The 16,253-nt window shown below is 50.1% G+C and overlaps 2 protein-coding genes across 2 annotated transcripts in view; one reads left to right on the forward strand and one right to left on the reverse strand.

Moving 5' to 3' along the window:
• The window catches only part of DNER (delta/notch like EGF repeat containing), a 246,232-nt gene extending 243,213 nt beyond the window's left edge, over positions 1-3,019 (reverse strand). The window contains exon 1 of the mRNA XM_059703408.1: positions 2,556-3,019. Within this exon, the coding sequence (XP_059559391.1) occupies positions 2,556-2,840 (285 nt within the window). The 5' untranslated portion in view covers positions 2,841-3,019. The remainder of the gene's footprint in view (positions 1-2,555) is intronic.
• A 9,892-nt stretch (positions 3,020-12,911) lies between these two features.
• On the forward strand, positions 12,912-16,139 carry LOC132238314 (pre-mRNA-splicing factor ATP-dependent RNA helicase DHX16-like). Its single transcript, XM_059703407.1, is given in 3 exon segments — positions 12,912-13,066; positions 13,069-13,107; positions 13,110-16,139. Coding segments are annotated over 3 exon segments (3,126 nt in total). The 5' UTR covers positions 12,912-12,924; the 3' UTR covers positions 16,055-16,139.
• The last annotated feature ends 114 nt before the right edge of the window (positions 16,140-16,253 follow it).

A 16,253-nucleotide genomic window follows, 5' to 3' on the forward strand; every position in this document is an offset into this window, starting at 1 on the left:
GATGGATGGATGGAAGGAAGGAAGGAAGGAAGGAAGGAAGGAAGGAAGGAAGGAAGGAAGGAAGGAAGGAAGGAAGGAAGGAAGGGAGGGAGGGAGGGAGGGAGGGAGGGAGGGAGGGAGGGAGGAAGAGAGGAAGGAAGGGAGGAAGGAAAGAAGGAAGGGTTTCAGAGTTTGGTTCTAATGTTTCCATTGCTAACACTATTGTCCTTGAAGCTGGGGGAAAGGTGACACTGCTTAAAGGATTCTCTTCACATACAGGTAAAATTCCATTTCCAGTTTATCCAGTGAACGTTAGGTTCTATTGCAGCAGTCACACTCTTAGCAATGGCTAGCATCCATTTCTCTTATCTGTAATTGAGTTCATGTAGGATTTTTTTCTCTGCTTAATGTCTTTATTGAGATTGCCCCTTATTTCCCCCATAAAAAACCTAAGTCTCGAGCATCACTGCAAAATCATGAAAGATTAAATTAAAATGAGCAGGAATCAATTTTTCATGGCTTATAAGGCTCTGAATCACCTCAGTTGAAGTTCTTCTGGGTAACCAAGCCAGATCAGGTTCCAAATATGCTAAGCTTTCCTGTTAGAATTACAGTTACTTCAGCTCTCTCTTCAACTCAGAACACCCCGTTCTGCTTCTCCTCAGGTGGGCAGCCTTCACCAGCTAAGATGGCCTCAAATGGGAGCTATACAGGCAACCGGATCTGTTTTGAACCAGCTGGTTCTGCAATATTTATGTATTAGTTCATGACTCTTTTCTGAATGAATTGCATTACATATCAAACCACTACTTAGCACAGAAAATATTTATGCTTCTCTGTTGGCCATATTTAGGAAGCACTAAAGAGGTCTTTGCCTTTCTTGAAGATTTCTTAGATCTATTTTTAGAGTCACACAAACAAATCTTAGAGTTGAGTGAAATTCCCAATGGCCAGTCTTTCTTCCCACTTACTGGAGCTGCTGTGTACTCTAACCTCCCTCCTGTCTATCCTACTACACTCTGAATCCTCTTTCAAGGATAGAATTCAGACATGAAAATATAACATTTGAGAGAAGCATTCAAGCCAACTTATTTCTTAGGAAACATAATGTAAGTCATCGATCAATATGGGATATTGGTAAGAAAGATTTTGTCCTAATGATTAAAATGGCTCGACAGGCATTTCCCCAAAGAGTCATCTTGCTCCCCCCGCCCAGCTACTGCAGATGGTCATAGCACACCCTTTCATCATCATCATCATCATCATCATCATCATCATCATCATCATCCCTTTTGAGGGAATTATAGCTTATTGGAACCAGTTAACAAAGAAGAAGAGCACAATACTGGCTGGGGGGGGGGGGAGTAGGGGAGATAAATTCAGGTGGATAATTTGCTATTAAAAAGAAATAGCAAAAATTCTGGCTGTCAAGGTCAAGTTTTTCAATCCCATTTACCCCTCTATTTTAAAAAGTAAAGCCTATTATCACATCTTATCATAGCATATGTGGACTTATAAGAGTGCATTTGAGCATTCTCAAAGCAACTCTTGGAGCACTGTATCAAATGTATGTGAAACAAACTCCTCCATTCCAAATGTAAGAAAGAAAGCATTTGATTCCAAATACATTCCATATTCACTTGGCTTAATCTAATCATTTTAGATAGATTCGTTATTAGCCCTGACCTAGAAGAGACTTGGGGATATTCTACACACAGTACTACCAGCATTGAAAAATGTTGATGTTAATAGGTTAATTGGTTCCACCGAGCTTTCGTGTGCTTGTAATCCAGCCTCATCTATTATTTTCTGCCAAATTCTCTTGAAAGTCCAAATCCCCAGGCAGCAGCTGGCCATCCCTCTCACAGCCCCCGATTCCTCGAAGCTTTCCAGTGCCCTGATCACGCCCTGGCTGTCGGCCCCTCCAGGAGCGTCCAGCCCGGAGGGCGGCACGCCACGCGCCAAGTCCCCTCGAATGCCCCAGACGGTTCAGGAAGGGCGGGTCGCAGGCCGCGGGGAGGTGGCTGCCCTCTGTGAGCGCTGGCTGCACGTCAGGGCCTTCAAGGGTGGAGGAGAAAGTGCCGACCACCGGGCACGGAGCCCGCCATCACCTGCCTCTTCCCATACCCCTCACCCTCGGCACACGCGGGGTCCAGCGGGATAGAGAGCAGGGGTCACCTGGACCTTGGACTCTCCTCCGGGGACGCTCCGCCGGCACCCAGACACACTCTAGTGGAGAGTGGCTCAGCCGGGGCCGGAGGGGCGCGCCACTTGGTGACCAATGGCCGTAGCAGGAGTACCGGGGCGAGGGTGGCGGCCCGGCCCTGGAGCGGCGCGCCCCGAGCGCCCCAGGATGGCCCGGCCAGAGAACCCGGTGGGCAGGGAAGTGGCACTTGCAAGGTCAGCCAGGGATCCGCGTCTGGGCAGACCGAGAGGCCGATCCATCCCCTTCCCCAAGCGGGAAAAACTAGTGTCCGGCAAGCTGAAGCCCGGCGCGGGGCCCCGCTCGCGGCCGGCAAGGAGAGGCTGCGGGTCCCGGGCCGGCGCCCCGCCCCGCGCCCGCCACGTTCACTCACCTGGCAGTTGGTGCCGGAGACCCCGGCGGGACAGGTGCAGATATAGCTGGTCTCGCCGGGGGGAGCCGGGGACTGAGGGCCGGGCGCGGGGCGCGGAGTGCAGACGCCCCCGTTCCGGCAGGGCTGCGCGGCGCACGGCCCCGGGACGGGCAGGGGCACGGCGGGCACCGGGCTGGCCAGGCAGTCGCCGCGGGGCCCCGCGCCGAGCAGCAGGAGCAGCAGGAGCAGCGGGGCCGGCGCGGGCAGCAGCTGCGCACGGGGCGCCGGGGCGCGGCGGGGCGGCATGGCTGACCGAGTGGGCGCGGAGCGGAGCCGGAGCCGGAGCTGGGGCCGGAGCTGGGGCGCGGTGGCGGCGGCGGCGGCGGCTGCGGGAGCGTTAGCAGCGGCGAGGGCTGCTCCGCGGGGCCTGGCGCCTCCTGCAGCTGCGGGAACCGTGGTTCCCGGGCAACGACGGGCGGGGCTTGTGGGGCGGGGCAAACGGAGGCGGGGCGCCGGGCAGCGAGGGAGGAAAGGGGCGTGGGGACCCTTCCAAAGCTAGGAGTTGGGGCGGGAGGAGCTTAAGGCCTCCCTGAGCCCCTAGGTGTGAGGGTGCGGTCAGAGGCGGGGGGGTGTCCACCGGTGGTGGCGCTGGCCTGGCCAGAGCCGGGCGGTGCTCGGGCAGGAAAGGGGCTGAAGGGATCAAAGCCGGCCGAGGAAAGGACTTTGCCAGCCTCCAGCTGCTGAGCGCCCCCAATGGGCTGGGCAGGGGCAGGAATGTCGCGCCGCGAAGGGCAGGGCGGCCCGGGCTGGCAACCGCCACCCGCTGCCTCTTGGCGCAGAATCTAAGAGACCGCGGCAGGGACCGGCCTCACCTCATTCCCGGGGTTACTCCCCCTTCCACAATTCTCCCCCGCAGACACCCCCTGGCCGCACACCGCCCAAGCCCAGAACCCCCACACCCGCTCATCAGCCGGGCTCGCTGGGAAGTGACCTTGTGTCCGCTCAGCCGCCCTGGGGCCCTTGTCCTTGGTGCTGACCGCGGAGTCTCCCTTCTCGCGAGCCCGGCCCTGCTCTCCACTCAGCAATGTCTGACTGTGACTTGTGGACGTTGAAAAAGGCCTCAGAATCGGTGTCAAATCGTGTCGTTGCACAGAGGAGGAAACTGAGGCCCGGGCGGGCTGGACTGGAACCCAGTGGGTCACTTGGCTCCCAGCCCAGAACTCTGCGAGTCTCCCAAAAGAGTTGCTCAGAAGTGCAGGTTTGCAAAGGCCCTGCCAGGATTCCCTAGTACTACAGGGCTCTGCAGAAAAGGAACATTCACCGTGACCCACTTGGGGCGGGGCGGGGCGGGGCGGCGGGTGAGGGACTCTTCTAAACGCCCGGGTTAGCCTCATTCTTGCTTTGACAACCATGGAGGTCAAGCTCTGCTGAGTAAACGCAGCTCGATTTGTCTCTGCCACCCGACCTTTCCCAGCCTCTACTAGGCATAGGCTCTCAGGTACTTGCTTTTTGAAGATGGCCACGTGAGAAAGCAAAATGTCTCTTGGCTTGACAGTTTGGGCAAATTTTTTAGGGCACACAAAAATTGTTTTGTAAAACCTGGGCAAATGAGCAAGCAGAGATGCCGCATGACCCCATGCATGCAAAATCTCCAGTGGAAACAGGAGACGCACTGTCCACCCTCTCCCAGCCCTGCTCCACACAGGAGCCAATGTCAGGGGTTTGTGCTTTAGTTTAGGAGACACCTGAAATTCCTGTGGCCATTGCAAGAGGTCGCTGAAACCCAGAAGGGTCTGCATGCAGCAGGGGGAACTCATCTCTCCAGGTGGATCCAAACGGTTTTTACGTTTTCCCTCACACCTGCTGCCTTTTATCTCAGGACCTCCTCTTTCTTTAAAAAATCCTAATTTTGTGCCACGCCAGCACCCTCTGCTGGTACTAGCCTCATCATTCAGGTGTTCTTCCACTTTCTGTGCCCCTGGAGTATGCATTCTTTCTTGGCACTAATTTCTCTTACCTTAAGTCCTGGAATAATGGACTAGTGCTCATTCCCGCACATCAACACACACCTCTGAAGCAAAGTGAAGTATAAGAAAAGTTGTGAACTCATTAAAATCACAATTAAGTTTTTATGTTTGCCTAGCAATCCCCTTATGAATGGATTTCATATCATTTCAAAATGTGGAAGAATAGAGGTTTTATTTTCTGAAAGCCAATTTCTGAATTTTGAAGATAACATTCAGCTTTTTTTAAGTATCCTATCTTTAATCTTAAAAAGGCATATTATGGAAGAGACAATACCAGACCATTTCATTGTTCTCCAAACTGGAAAGAAAGGCTACATTTCTTGCCCCTTGCTTCTAGGTGGAGCCATGCAATTAGTTCTAGACAACAGAACATGGCATTGTGTGCCCTGGCCCCAAACACCCCACACTAAATACCAGGTGACCACTGTAGTGGTTGCTGTGATCACTCTCAGAGAAGTGGGTCATTCTGTGGTTCTGAAGGCTGATTTGATACTTGGCTGACAGACTCCCAAATACTCATCTAAAGACTCCAACTAATATATGACCTTGACATTTTAACAGAAGTTATTACAATAATGTTGGCTCTATGTTTAAATAAAACCTAAAAATTCAGTTGTCCAGGCCTTTGGTTCATGCTGTTACAAATTTACAGAACATCAAATCTGCACCCTAAACCATCTCATTTCTTTTTTTTTTTTTTATAGAGACTCTACATTAATAAGGGAAAGATATCCAAATAATGAGTCTTGATTTCAGCAAAGAATGTGATAGAGTTTCTCACAGTCACCTTCTGGGGAAAGTGGACTTGAAGCCCTTTAACAAGTGTAGTCTGAACATGCTAGTAAGGGGACCACTTCTAGATCAGATGAAAATTTTAGGAAAATGCCAGAGTCTCAAAATTTGACAGCTAATACAATTCAGAACAGCATCAAAATGTAACATTATCTCAATCAGTAAAAATGCTGAGCTAAAGTAAGTAAAGCAGAATATGAAGTGAATGATAGTGCCTTTGGCCTTACTGCTATTTACCAATATTGCTACCTCTCCTTCTTCCAGGAACTTCTCTATAGGACTCCCTTTTGAAGTGAGGTGAGGTCATATGACTTGCCTTGGCCAATGAAATGTGAGGAAAATAGCACACATCACTTCCAGGTGGACACCTTTAAAATACAGTGCATGACTCATGTGACCATGGTAACCAGCAAGATTCACTCCTTCAGCCTGGGTCTGAGGGAGGACAACCTGGTGAAGCAATGGGAATCTACAATGGACATATGGCATGAGTGAGACATAAACTGTTGTAGTTTTAAGCCACTGAGTCCCAGCAACATGAAATAACTGTAGGTCACACACTCGTGAGTGGCAGGGCAGACGTGATTGTTCCCTATGAGCAATGTAGCGTGACCCGCTAGCTTAGGTGTGGTAGTCCCGGGGGGTAGACAGCCTGATCCAATTCAGGATCCCAAGGCCTTTAGATTGAATGGAACAGAACATTTTCAAGAAACAGTTAGGCTCCTCTCTCTTCATGGATCTACTCCACAGTTATAACTCAACTGAGTTATACTATAGGATGTTATAGAAATGTTACACACCAAGGCAATATAATTGTCTTTATTTTTTGTGTTTTGTCACAACAGAAGACATCTTCCCAGTACAGCACAGGTTCATAGACACTAGGCATATGGGAACCACTGGTCTCAATGAGCAATGCTCCTCTTACCAGTGAGGTTCTCACACTCTGTGACATTCAGAGCATCCTGTGGAAGTGCTGGCCTGGATGCATCATGGGTGATCCGTAGACTTAGAATATCATATTTAGAACAGAATGCAAAGGATACCTGATATGATCTCCTGGGCTTTGAAATAAATCCAAACTGGAACATTTACATGGGGGCATAAGTCACCTTCAGCTTACCTGCAGTTCCACAGCCATAATACATGCATCTAGCAAAGATTTAGCACTCATCTCCCCCAAAGCATCTAAGTTGTCTGTGGCCATTGACAAATCGGTCCCTATGCCTCTCTCTGCACCCAACGTTGCCTGTAGACAGTGACCAGTATTACTGTTGCCTCTTTCTACATTCAGTTACCCTTTAAGGATATAAGGGAACATTCCTTCCCCCTGTAGAAGGTGGGCCTGAATGATGGGTTGCAGCAGGAGTCAACTTAAAAGAAAAAGTTAGTCACACAATCCAGAGGGAAGAAACACAATGCTGGGTGATAATTTTCTGCCATGGAGAACAGCACCAAACAGCCTACGCTGATCAGAATAGTCATATCAGAACCCATGATGGCGTTAAAGAAATTACTCAGTGTCCTTAACCTTGAGATGCCACATATTATGGAGGTAGAAATCTCTGTGTTGAATGAGATCATCTAGAAGGTTGACCCATGAGCTGGATCTAGGCAATCGGAAGCTCCTAACCTCCTGTCCTTTAATTGGAATGTGTTCATCCAGAACACTGTTCCCACAGCCAGAGCTATTCCAAGGACATAGCCTGGAGAAAGTAAGGTATTATTGAGACCATCTAGACTGAATATTGAAGGAACCCCATTCAGGCCCCTATGTAAATTTTTAACATTCTGGCGGGATGATGCAGCAATCTACTCCTCTTGTGGTCGTCCAAGATGAGCCTTGTATGTAGGTTTCAGTGTTTATTACACCTCTTACCCACTCACCTGGAGCGGTCTGCCTCTTTCTTTGGTCTTTCCTTGCCCTCCAGGTATGGGGGCCAGTTTCAGATTTCACCAGGGAAGCTCCAGAATGCTCACTGTGAACCAGAACCTTGCTTTATAGAGCTCTTGGGAGAAGTGGGATGATAGTGGTGATACATAGAGTATATACAATGTACCTGGCACTAATATGAGTATATTTTACATATTTTATCATTTAATCCTAATGCCAGAGATAGCAACTATGACTTCTGCCCAATTAAAAAAGACAAAATTAAGGTACAGTGAGGTTAAATTAAAAAAAAACCTAGTCACTCAGCTTCCAAGTACTAGATAGATAGATAGATAGATAGATAGATAGATAGATAGATGATAGATAGATAAGAGACTGACCCAAACCCTCAGACCCAGGAGCGGTCAGGTGACCTAGGCCTGAGCATTCTGCTGGTGACGGAGATCAGTTCAGAGATGGTCATATGACCCCAGTCACATTCTCATTTTTATAAAGTGTGTAAACCACTGACAGCTCAACAAAGCTAGCACACACACACACACACACACACACACTCACATAAAGATCTTTAAATATTCACAAAATTATCCAGCAAATGATTAAACATTAATATATAATAACCATGTGAGGTTTATTCCAAAAATGAAAGTATGATTAAGTGTCAGAAAAGCTATTCACCTATATTAATAGATTTAAGAAAAAAAATCCTATGATCTTCTTTATAAATGCTGAAAAGGCATTTGATAAAATTCAATATGCATTCTTGATAACATTCTTAATAAAATGGGAAAAGATAGTATTTCCTTATTATAATACTAGAGACCCATTGCAGGAAGATTCCTGCAAGAATAGGGCTTCCTGCAGTCAGAGCGAAGCAGAGAAGGGAGCAAAACCCGCCTCCGCCGCCCCGCTTGCTTCTCCACAGCTTCACTCCCTTCTGCAGTGCTTGGCTTCCTTCTACGTTGTCTTTAGTCTTCACTCTGTGCCTGTGTATGCAAATTAACCGCCATATTTGTTGGGTTAATTTGCATGTTCATCTGATTGGTTGGTGGGCATAGCAGAGTGACACCAATTTGCATGTTTCTCTTTTATTAGTGTAGATAATATAGACTGAGTGGCCAGATTATTATGACCACCTGACATTTGTAGGCAAATTAGCTATAATTTCTCACTGAAGTTGCTAGAGGGCCAGACCATTATAAATAGGGAAGCAGGTAATATGATTCCATACCTAGAGAACCCAATTAGAATTATATTGCAAACAATAAGAGAATTCCATATATCTGGGTATGAAATAAATAGACAGAATCAAAAAAATTCATATCTATAAACAGCAAGCAGGTAATAGATATGGACATGAAGAATTCTCATTTATATTAGGAACAAAAAGAGAAAGCCTAGTAATAAATAATATGAAATAGCTACTAAAAAAACATTAAAATATTACTGACAAACACAAAATAAACATGAAGAAATAGAAAGGCATCACATGACCTTGGAGAGGAAGACTTAACATCATAAAATAGAAATGTCCGTACGCTAATCCATTAATTTAACACAATAAATACATTTACCAATAAGATTTCAGACAATGAGGTTAGACAAGTTGATTCTAAACTTCACATAGAAAAATAAACAACCTAGGAGAACCAGGGAACTTTGAAACAAGAAGGCAATGAGGTGGGACTAACTCTATGAGGTATTAAAACCTAAGACAAAACTACAATAATTGCAACGTTACATGGACAGACAAATCTATGGAACAGACTAGGGAGTCTAGAGAAAGAACTAAATATCTGTGAAAATTTAGTATATGCTGAGAGCTAGATGAATTGCTCAATACCTTGAAGCAACTGAGTTACCACCACATGAAAAAAAAAATAGTGTAGAATCCATCCCTCACAACTTACACCTAAATAAACTCCAAATGGATCAAATGCAACCCAAAAAAAGAAGCCATAAAAGCACAGCAAGAAACCAATGCAGAATATTTTTACAATCTTGGAGTGTGACACATGTTCATAGCCACTGAAAAAAGATCAAAACATTTGTCAGCATAACATTCCAAAATTTCACATGGCAAAAATCACCATATGCAAAGTGAAAACACTGAGATAAACATTTGCAACTTTCATCAAAATCAAAGGACTAATTTCTATGTTTAAAGCAACACTTCCCTAGAAAGCATTCTACAGGACACTGGTTCCTTTGGATATTAGCAGGCTGGCTGGATAAATACTCACAAGTGATCATTTTTATTCTTCACAGCAGGTATGTGCATTTATATATTTTTAACATATATAGCACTATTGATTTCAGAGAGGAAGAGAGAGGGAGAGAGAGAGAGAAACATTAATGATGAGAGAGATTCATTGATTGGCTGCCTGTTGCATGTCCCACCCTGGGGATGGAGCCCGCAGCCTAGGCATGTGCCCTGACCAGAAATTGAACCATGATCTCCTGGTTCATAGGTCAATGCTCGACCACTGAACAACACCAGCCTGGCTGTGCATTTATAATTTAATAGCTAATGTCAGGTTGACCTTTTTAGAGATTCTACCAATTCACATTCCCACCAGGAATGTGTAGGACTCCCTGTTTTCCTTCCCATCATAAGATTTTATTAAACTTTTTATCTTTGAAAATCTAATAAGTGGGAAAGATAGCTCAGTGTAGTTTCCTTTTTCTTTTTCTTTTTTCTTTTTTTTAACGGGCACAGTGATGTTCTACCCAATCCTCAGTGTAGTTTTCAAGTATATTTCTCATCCAGAGTTAAAGTGAGCAACTTTTCATGTACTTTGGAGACATTGGTATTTTCTTTTATTTGTTTTGTTAATCCTCCCCTGAGGGTATTTTCCCCATTGCTTTTGAGAGAGAGAGTAGAAGGGTGGGAAAGAGGGAGAGAAACATGATTGGTTGCCTACCTCACTCACCCTGACTGGGGACAGGGAGCTAACTCGAAACCAAGGTATGTGCCCTTGACCAGAAATTGAACTGGTGCGAGAGGGTGAGAGGGCGAGAGGGTGGCTTTGGGCTGTTGGAAACCGAACCTAGGCTCTCCAGCCAGAACTTGGCTGGAGATCCTAACCAGAACTTGGCTGGAGAACTTGGCTAGAGATCCTGGCTAGGCTGCTGATCAACGGAACGCTGTCTCCGTGTCATTCCTTCTTCGCCGACTCCATCCACACCTTTGGGAACCCACAAGAAAATGAGTTTAAATATTCCTCTCCTCATCATGTTCTACAACATACTCTATTCCTAATTAATATACTAAATGTAGATTCTGAGGGAAATTCCCCAATGTACAGACATTGGAACCCTGATCTAACTAAACCTAAAGCCCTCGTCAAATGGAGAGACTTGCTTACAGGAGCCTGGAAGAGACCTGATGTAGTTTTAACCTGGGGGAGAGGATATGCTTGTATATTTCCACAGGATGCAGACTCACCTGTGTGGATTCCACTCTAGTCTGACCTTATGTCTCACCGCCTTCCGTCTCTGCCTCATCCTAGCACACCTGACCAGTGCCCATCTGCAGCAGATGTGCAGCCCTGAGCTGGAACCATCTGTCCATTGGGAGGATCACATGTGCCTCCTTTTTGTCTGTCCATATGTCCCAGCTTTGCCCCACATCTCCTTTCCTTTTTCTTTCTTTTTTTTAATCTGACTACTTGTTTGCTGGTTCTTTGGCCTTTCTCCTTTTCTCCTGAACACAGCCTTTTCTAGAATCTCCCTACTCTACTGTTCCAGGAAGGGCACCTCCCTTTTCTGCCATGACTAGGGGGTGTCTGGTATACGCCCCATATGTGGAGTTGTCTTGTGCCAAGAGCCTGACACCCTGGGCTGAGAAAGCCCTGTCCTGGGACTCTCCTTTGTCCAGTATTGGCCCCTCTTGCCCTTGTGTCAAGAGGGACCCCATTCTTACAATCCATTTGCCCACAGCTGTTGCCTGGGCTTTCTGTTCACACTGAAGTTGAGGTCTCATGGTGGCTGGTGCCATGGATCTGTCTCTTGCCCAATGGCGTGAGCTGGGCCCTCCCTGGAGAAGAAACCTGGGTTCCCCAAGAGATGTGACCAGAGCCAGGGCCCCACCAGCAGGCGAGGGGAGCCCAAGGCAGGTGCTGGGCGTGGAGGCCACAGGGGCATAGGCTACCTAGGAGACAGAACTGAACCTCTTGCAGGGGGGGGCGCTGCCCCTCCCTCATTCGCATACCTCACATCACCCTGCTTGGCCCCAGAGGATGGCTGATTAGCCAGAGACGGGTAAGATTCCTCAGGGAAGGAACAACCTAAGACAGGCACAGTTGCAGAGGGGCCATCAGGAGACAACTTGGGGGTCAACAGAGGTGGGGCACAGACCCTCACACCCCCAACTTTGCAGAGGCCTGAACCCTCACCCCTTCTGAGGGAGGTCTCCTGCCCCCATGGCTGCTCCGCTTCCTTTGCCCAGCTCAGATCGGGACCCAGGTAAAGACAGAGACTGGCTGACAGCAGCTGCCCTCTCACTGCAACAGGACTTGTTTCCCATTTCTACCTTGGACCACAGGGAAAGGGGCAGCTGAAGGAAAGGGCTGTGTCAGGATGCTGCCTTCTTCCCTTTCTTCTCCCTCTTTTTTCTAAACACTTCCATGCCTTGTAGTTCTTTTGCTTTCTCTTCTTTTTCTCTCTACTACCCTCCATCTTCCATATCAGCCGACCCAGAGGGCACAGCTTACTCCTCCCTGGACACTGACACCACCATCAAGCACGGCCCTGATGGACCCTTTAATGCAGCCCTTCAACTCCATTTTTGAAGCCCTCCAACTTCACACCTTTGGGAAGCCCATCGCCAATGACGCTGTCTGCTAGCCAGATCAACAAGGACAACCAAACCCCCAACTTGAGGACAGCTGAAATCCCTTGACTGAAGAGGCCAGCAACCTTCTACAGGAACAAGGCTCCTTGTGCACTCCATCTACTATGTTTATAGCTATGCTCGCTATTATTGCTTGTCAGTTTTCTTTCGAGTCTTAAACAACCCAATCAGAGGTGGCCACTAATTTACATGTGCTATCATTTAAAAAATAAAAAAGGGGGAATTTGCTGGAAGCCGGTCCATCCTTACTGCTTAACAGTCGCTGCAGGGAAGAAACATCTGCACAGCATATGTTTCAAGGGACCTGGCATATATGGCATACTGTTCTTAATATGTTTGCTCACCTTCTTGGTGCTATGTGTTTTAACCAAGGTCACCTCTCCAAGAAAGGTTGTTTCCCCAGGTAGGGATTTTCCCCTGAAGTTAGGGAGGGAATAAAACCCCTTAACTAAATGCCAGGCGGGTAGTTAATCACTTCAACTACGAACAATCCCTAGAATGGAGATAAAAAACGCCCTAACCTTTGGAATAGAAATTGATAGGATTAAAATCAACTGGTATAAATACAGATGTAACAAGACAATACAAGACAGAACTTGGCTAGAGATCCTGGCTAGGCTGCTGATCAACTGAAGGCTGTCTCCGTGTCATTCCTTCATACCTTTGGGAACCCCTGGACCTGCTGGGGCTGGACCCCAACACCGAACCTCGGCCCCAGGCGGTTCCTGCGCAGGGACTTCGACCTGTCGGTGCGCGGCAGCTGGGCCCCTCTGGACACCAGGCCTCCCCCAGGCCGCCCTCGCGCTCAGGGAGCAGGTCGCCATGGCGACGCCAGCGTTACTGGAGCGCTGGGTGCAGGATGAGCTGCACGCAGTGCTGGGGCTGAGCGAGAAGCACGTGGCGCAGTTCCTGATCGGCACGGCGCAGCGCTGCAGCTCCGCCGAGGATTTCTTACAGCGCCTGCGCGCACCGACACCCTGGACCTCAGTGGGCCTGAGGGGGACTTCGCCTGCAGCTCTGGAGCAAGGTGCCTCGGGAGGCGGTGGTGGAGAAGCCAGCCCGGGCAGCCGAGCGAGAGGCCCGAGCCCTGCTGGAGAAGAACCGATCGTATAAGTTGCTGGAAGACAGTGAGGAGAGCAGTGAGGAGAGTGTGGGTAGGGCTGGGAGCCGTCTCCAGAAGAAGCGTAAAAGGCGGAAACACCTCAGGAAGAAACGCCAGGAGGAGGAGGAAGAGGAAGAAGAAGAGGATTCTGCAAGAGGGAAGAAGACACGGGGGAGCCGACAGCAGACAGAAAAGCCAGAGTCGGAGGATGAATGGGAGCGGACAGAGCGAGAGCGCCTCCAGGACCTGGAGGAGCGTGATGCCTTCGCGGAGCGGGTTCAGCAGCGGGACAAGGATCGGACTCGCAATGTCCTGGAGCGGTCAGACAAGAAGGCTTATGAAGAGGCGCAGAAGCGCCTCAAGATGGCTGAGGAAGACCGGAAGGCCATGGTCCCTGAGCTGCGGAAGAAGTCCCGCCGCGAGTACCTGGCCAAGCGGGAGCGAGAGAAGCTGGAGGACCTGGAGGCCGAGCTGGCGGATGAGGAGTTCCTTTTTGGGGACTTGGAGCTGAGCCAGCATGAGCGGCGAGAGCTCAAATACAAGCGGCGAGTGCGGGATCTGGCCCGGGAGTACCGGGCAGCCGGTGAGCAGGAGAAGCTGGAGGCCACCAATCGCTACCACATGCCCGAGGAGACGCGAGGACAGCCAGTGCGAGCTGTGGATCTGGTGGAGGAGGAATCCGGCGCCCCCGGGGAGGAGCAGCGGCGCTGGGAGGAGGCCCGGCTGGGGGCCGCAGCCCTGAAATTTGGGGCCCGAGATGCTGCCTCCCAGGAGCCCAAGTACCAGCTGGTACTTGAGGAAGAGGAGACCATCGAGTTTGTCCGGGCCACTCAGCTGCAGGGCGATGAGGAGCCGGCAGCTCCGCCCTCTCCCACCCAGGCCCAGCAGCGGGAGTCCATCCAGGCGGTGCGCCGCAGCCTCCCGGTGTTCCCCTTCCGCGGGGAGCTCCTGGCTGCCATTGCGAGTCACCAGGTCCTCATCATCGAGGGCGAGACAGGCTCGGGGAAGACCACCCAGATCCCGCAGTATCTCTTTGAGGAGGGTTATACAAAGAAGGGTCTGAAGATCGCCTGCACCCAGCCCAGGAGAGTGGCCGCCATGAGTGTGGCCGCCCGAGTCGCTCGGGAGATGGGCGTGAAGCTGGGGAGTGAGGTGGGCTACAGCATCCGCTTCGAGGACTGCACGTCAGAGCGGACGGTCCTCCGCTACATGACCGACGGCATGCTGCTCCGCGAGTTCCTCTCGGAGCCCGACCTGGCGAGCTACAGAGTGGTGATGGTGGATGAGGCTCATGAGCGGACCTTGCACACGGACATTCTCTTTGGATTGATCAAAGATGTGGCTCGCTTCCGACCCGAGCTCAAGGTCCTGGTGGCTTCGGCCACACTGGACACTGCCCGCTTTTCCACCTTCTTTGATGACGCCCCCGTCTTCCGGATCCCTGGACGCCGGTTTCCAGTTGACATCTTCTACACCAAGGCTCCGGAGGCCGACTACCTGGAAGCCTGTGTCGTGTCTGTGCTGCAGATCCACGTGACGCAGCCCCCCGGGGACATCCTGGTGTTCCTGACGGGACAGGAGGAGATCGAGGCTGCCTGCGAGATGCTCCAGGACCGCTGCCGCCGCCTGGGCTCCAAGATCCGGGAGCTGCTGGTGCTGCCCATCTACGCCAACCTGCCCTCCGACATGCAGGCCCGCATCTTCCAGCCCACGCCCCCTGGGGCACGCAAGGTGGTTGTGGCAACCAACATCGCCGAGACTTCACTCACCATCGAGGGCATCATTTACGTGCTGGATCCAGGGTTCTGTAAGCAGAAGAGCTACAACCCTCGCACGGGCATGGAGTCACTCACGGTCACACCCTGCAGCAAGGCCTCAGGCAATCAGCGAGCGGGCCGGGCTGGCCGGGTGGCGTCCGGGAAGTGCTTCCGCCTGTACACCGCCTGGGCCTATCAGCACGAGCTGGAGGAAACCACGGTGCCCGAGATCCAGAGGACCAGCCTGGGCAATGTGGTGTTGCTGCTCAAGAGCCTAGGGATCCATGACCTCATGCACTTTGACTTCCTGGACCCTCCCCCGTATGAGACCCTGCTGCTGGCGTTGGAGCAGCTGTATGCTCTGGGAGCCCTCAACCACCTTGGGGAGCTCACCACGTCTGGTAGAAAGATGGCAGAGCTGCCAGTGGACCCCATGCTATCTAAAATGATCCTGGCTTCTGAGAAGTACAGCTGCTCAGAGGAGATCCTGACAGTGGCCGCCATGCTGTCCGTCAACAACTTCATCTTCTACCGGCCCAAGGACAAAGTCGTCCACGCTGACAACGCCCGGGTCAACTTCTTCCTCCCTGGGGGGGACCACCTGGTTCTGCTAAACGTGTACACACAGTGGGCTGAGAGTGGTTACTCTTCCCAGTGGTGCTATGAGAACTTTGTCCAGTTCAGGTCGATGCGCCGAGCCAGGGATGTGCGAGAGCAGCTGGAGGGGCTCTTGGAGCGGGTGGAAGTTGGCCTCAGTTCCTGCCAGGGGGACTATATCCGTGTCCGCAAGGCCATCACTGCCGGTTACTTTTACCACACAGCACGGTTGACTCGCAGCGGCTACCGCACAGTGAAACAGCAGTAGACAGTGTTCATTCACCCCAATTCCTCCCTCTTTGAGGAACAGCCTCGCTGGCTGCTCTACCATGAACTTGTTTTGACCACCAAGGAGTTCATGCGACAGGTATTGGAGATTGAGAGCAATTGGCTTCTGGAGGTGGCACCTCACTATTATAAAGCCAAGGAGCTAGAAGATCCCCATGCCAAGAAAATGCCCAAAAAGACAGGCAAGACACGTGAAGAGCTAGGGTAAAGAAAAGAAATGTAAACAGAACACGACATCAGCTCCATCTTCTCCACGTTATTTCTATCCATTAATAAAGTAGTTTTGGAATAAAGCTTGTGGGAACTTTTGTAAGCTAAAAAAATAAATAAAAAATAAATCGAACTGGTGACCCTCCAATGCGCAGGCAGGTGCTCGAACCACTTAGCAACACTGGTCAGGGCTGTAT

Source organism: Myotis daubentonii, chromosome 7, assembly GCF_963259705.1.
Source record: "Myotis daubentonii chromosome 7, mMyoDau2.1, whole genome shotgun sequence".
NCBI classification, from domain to species: domain Eukaryota; kingdom Metazoa; phylum Chordata; class Mammalia; order Chiroptera; family Vespertilionidae; genus Myotis; species Myotis daubentonii.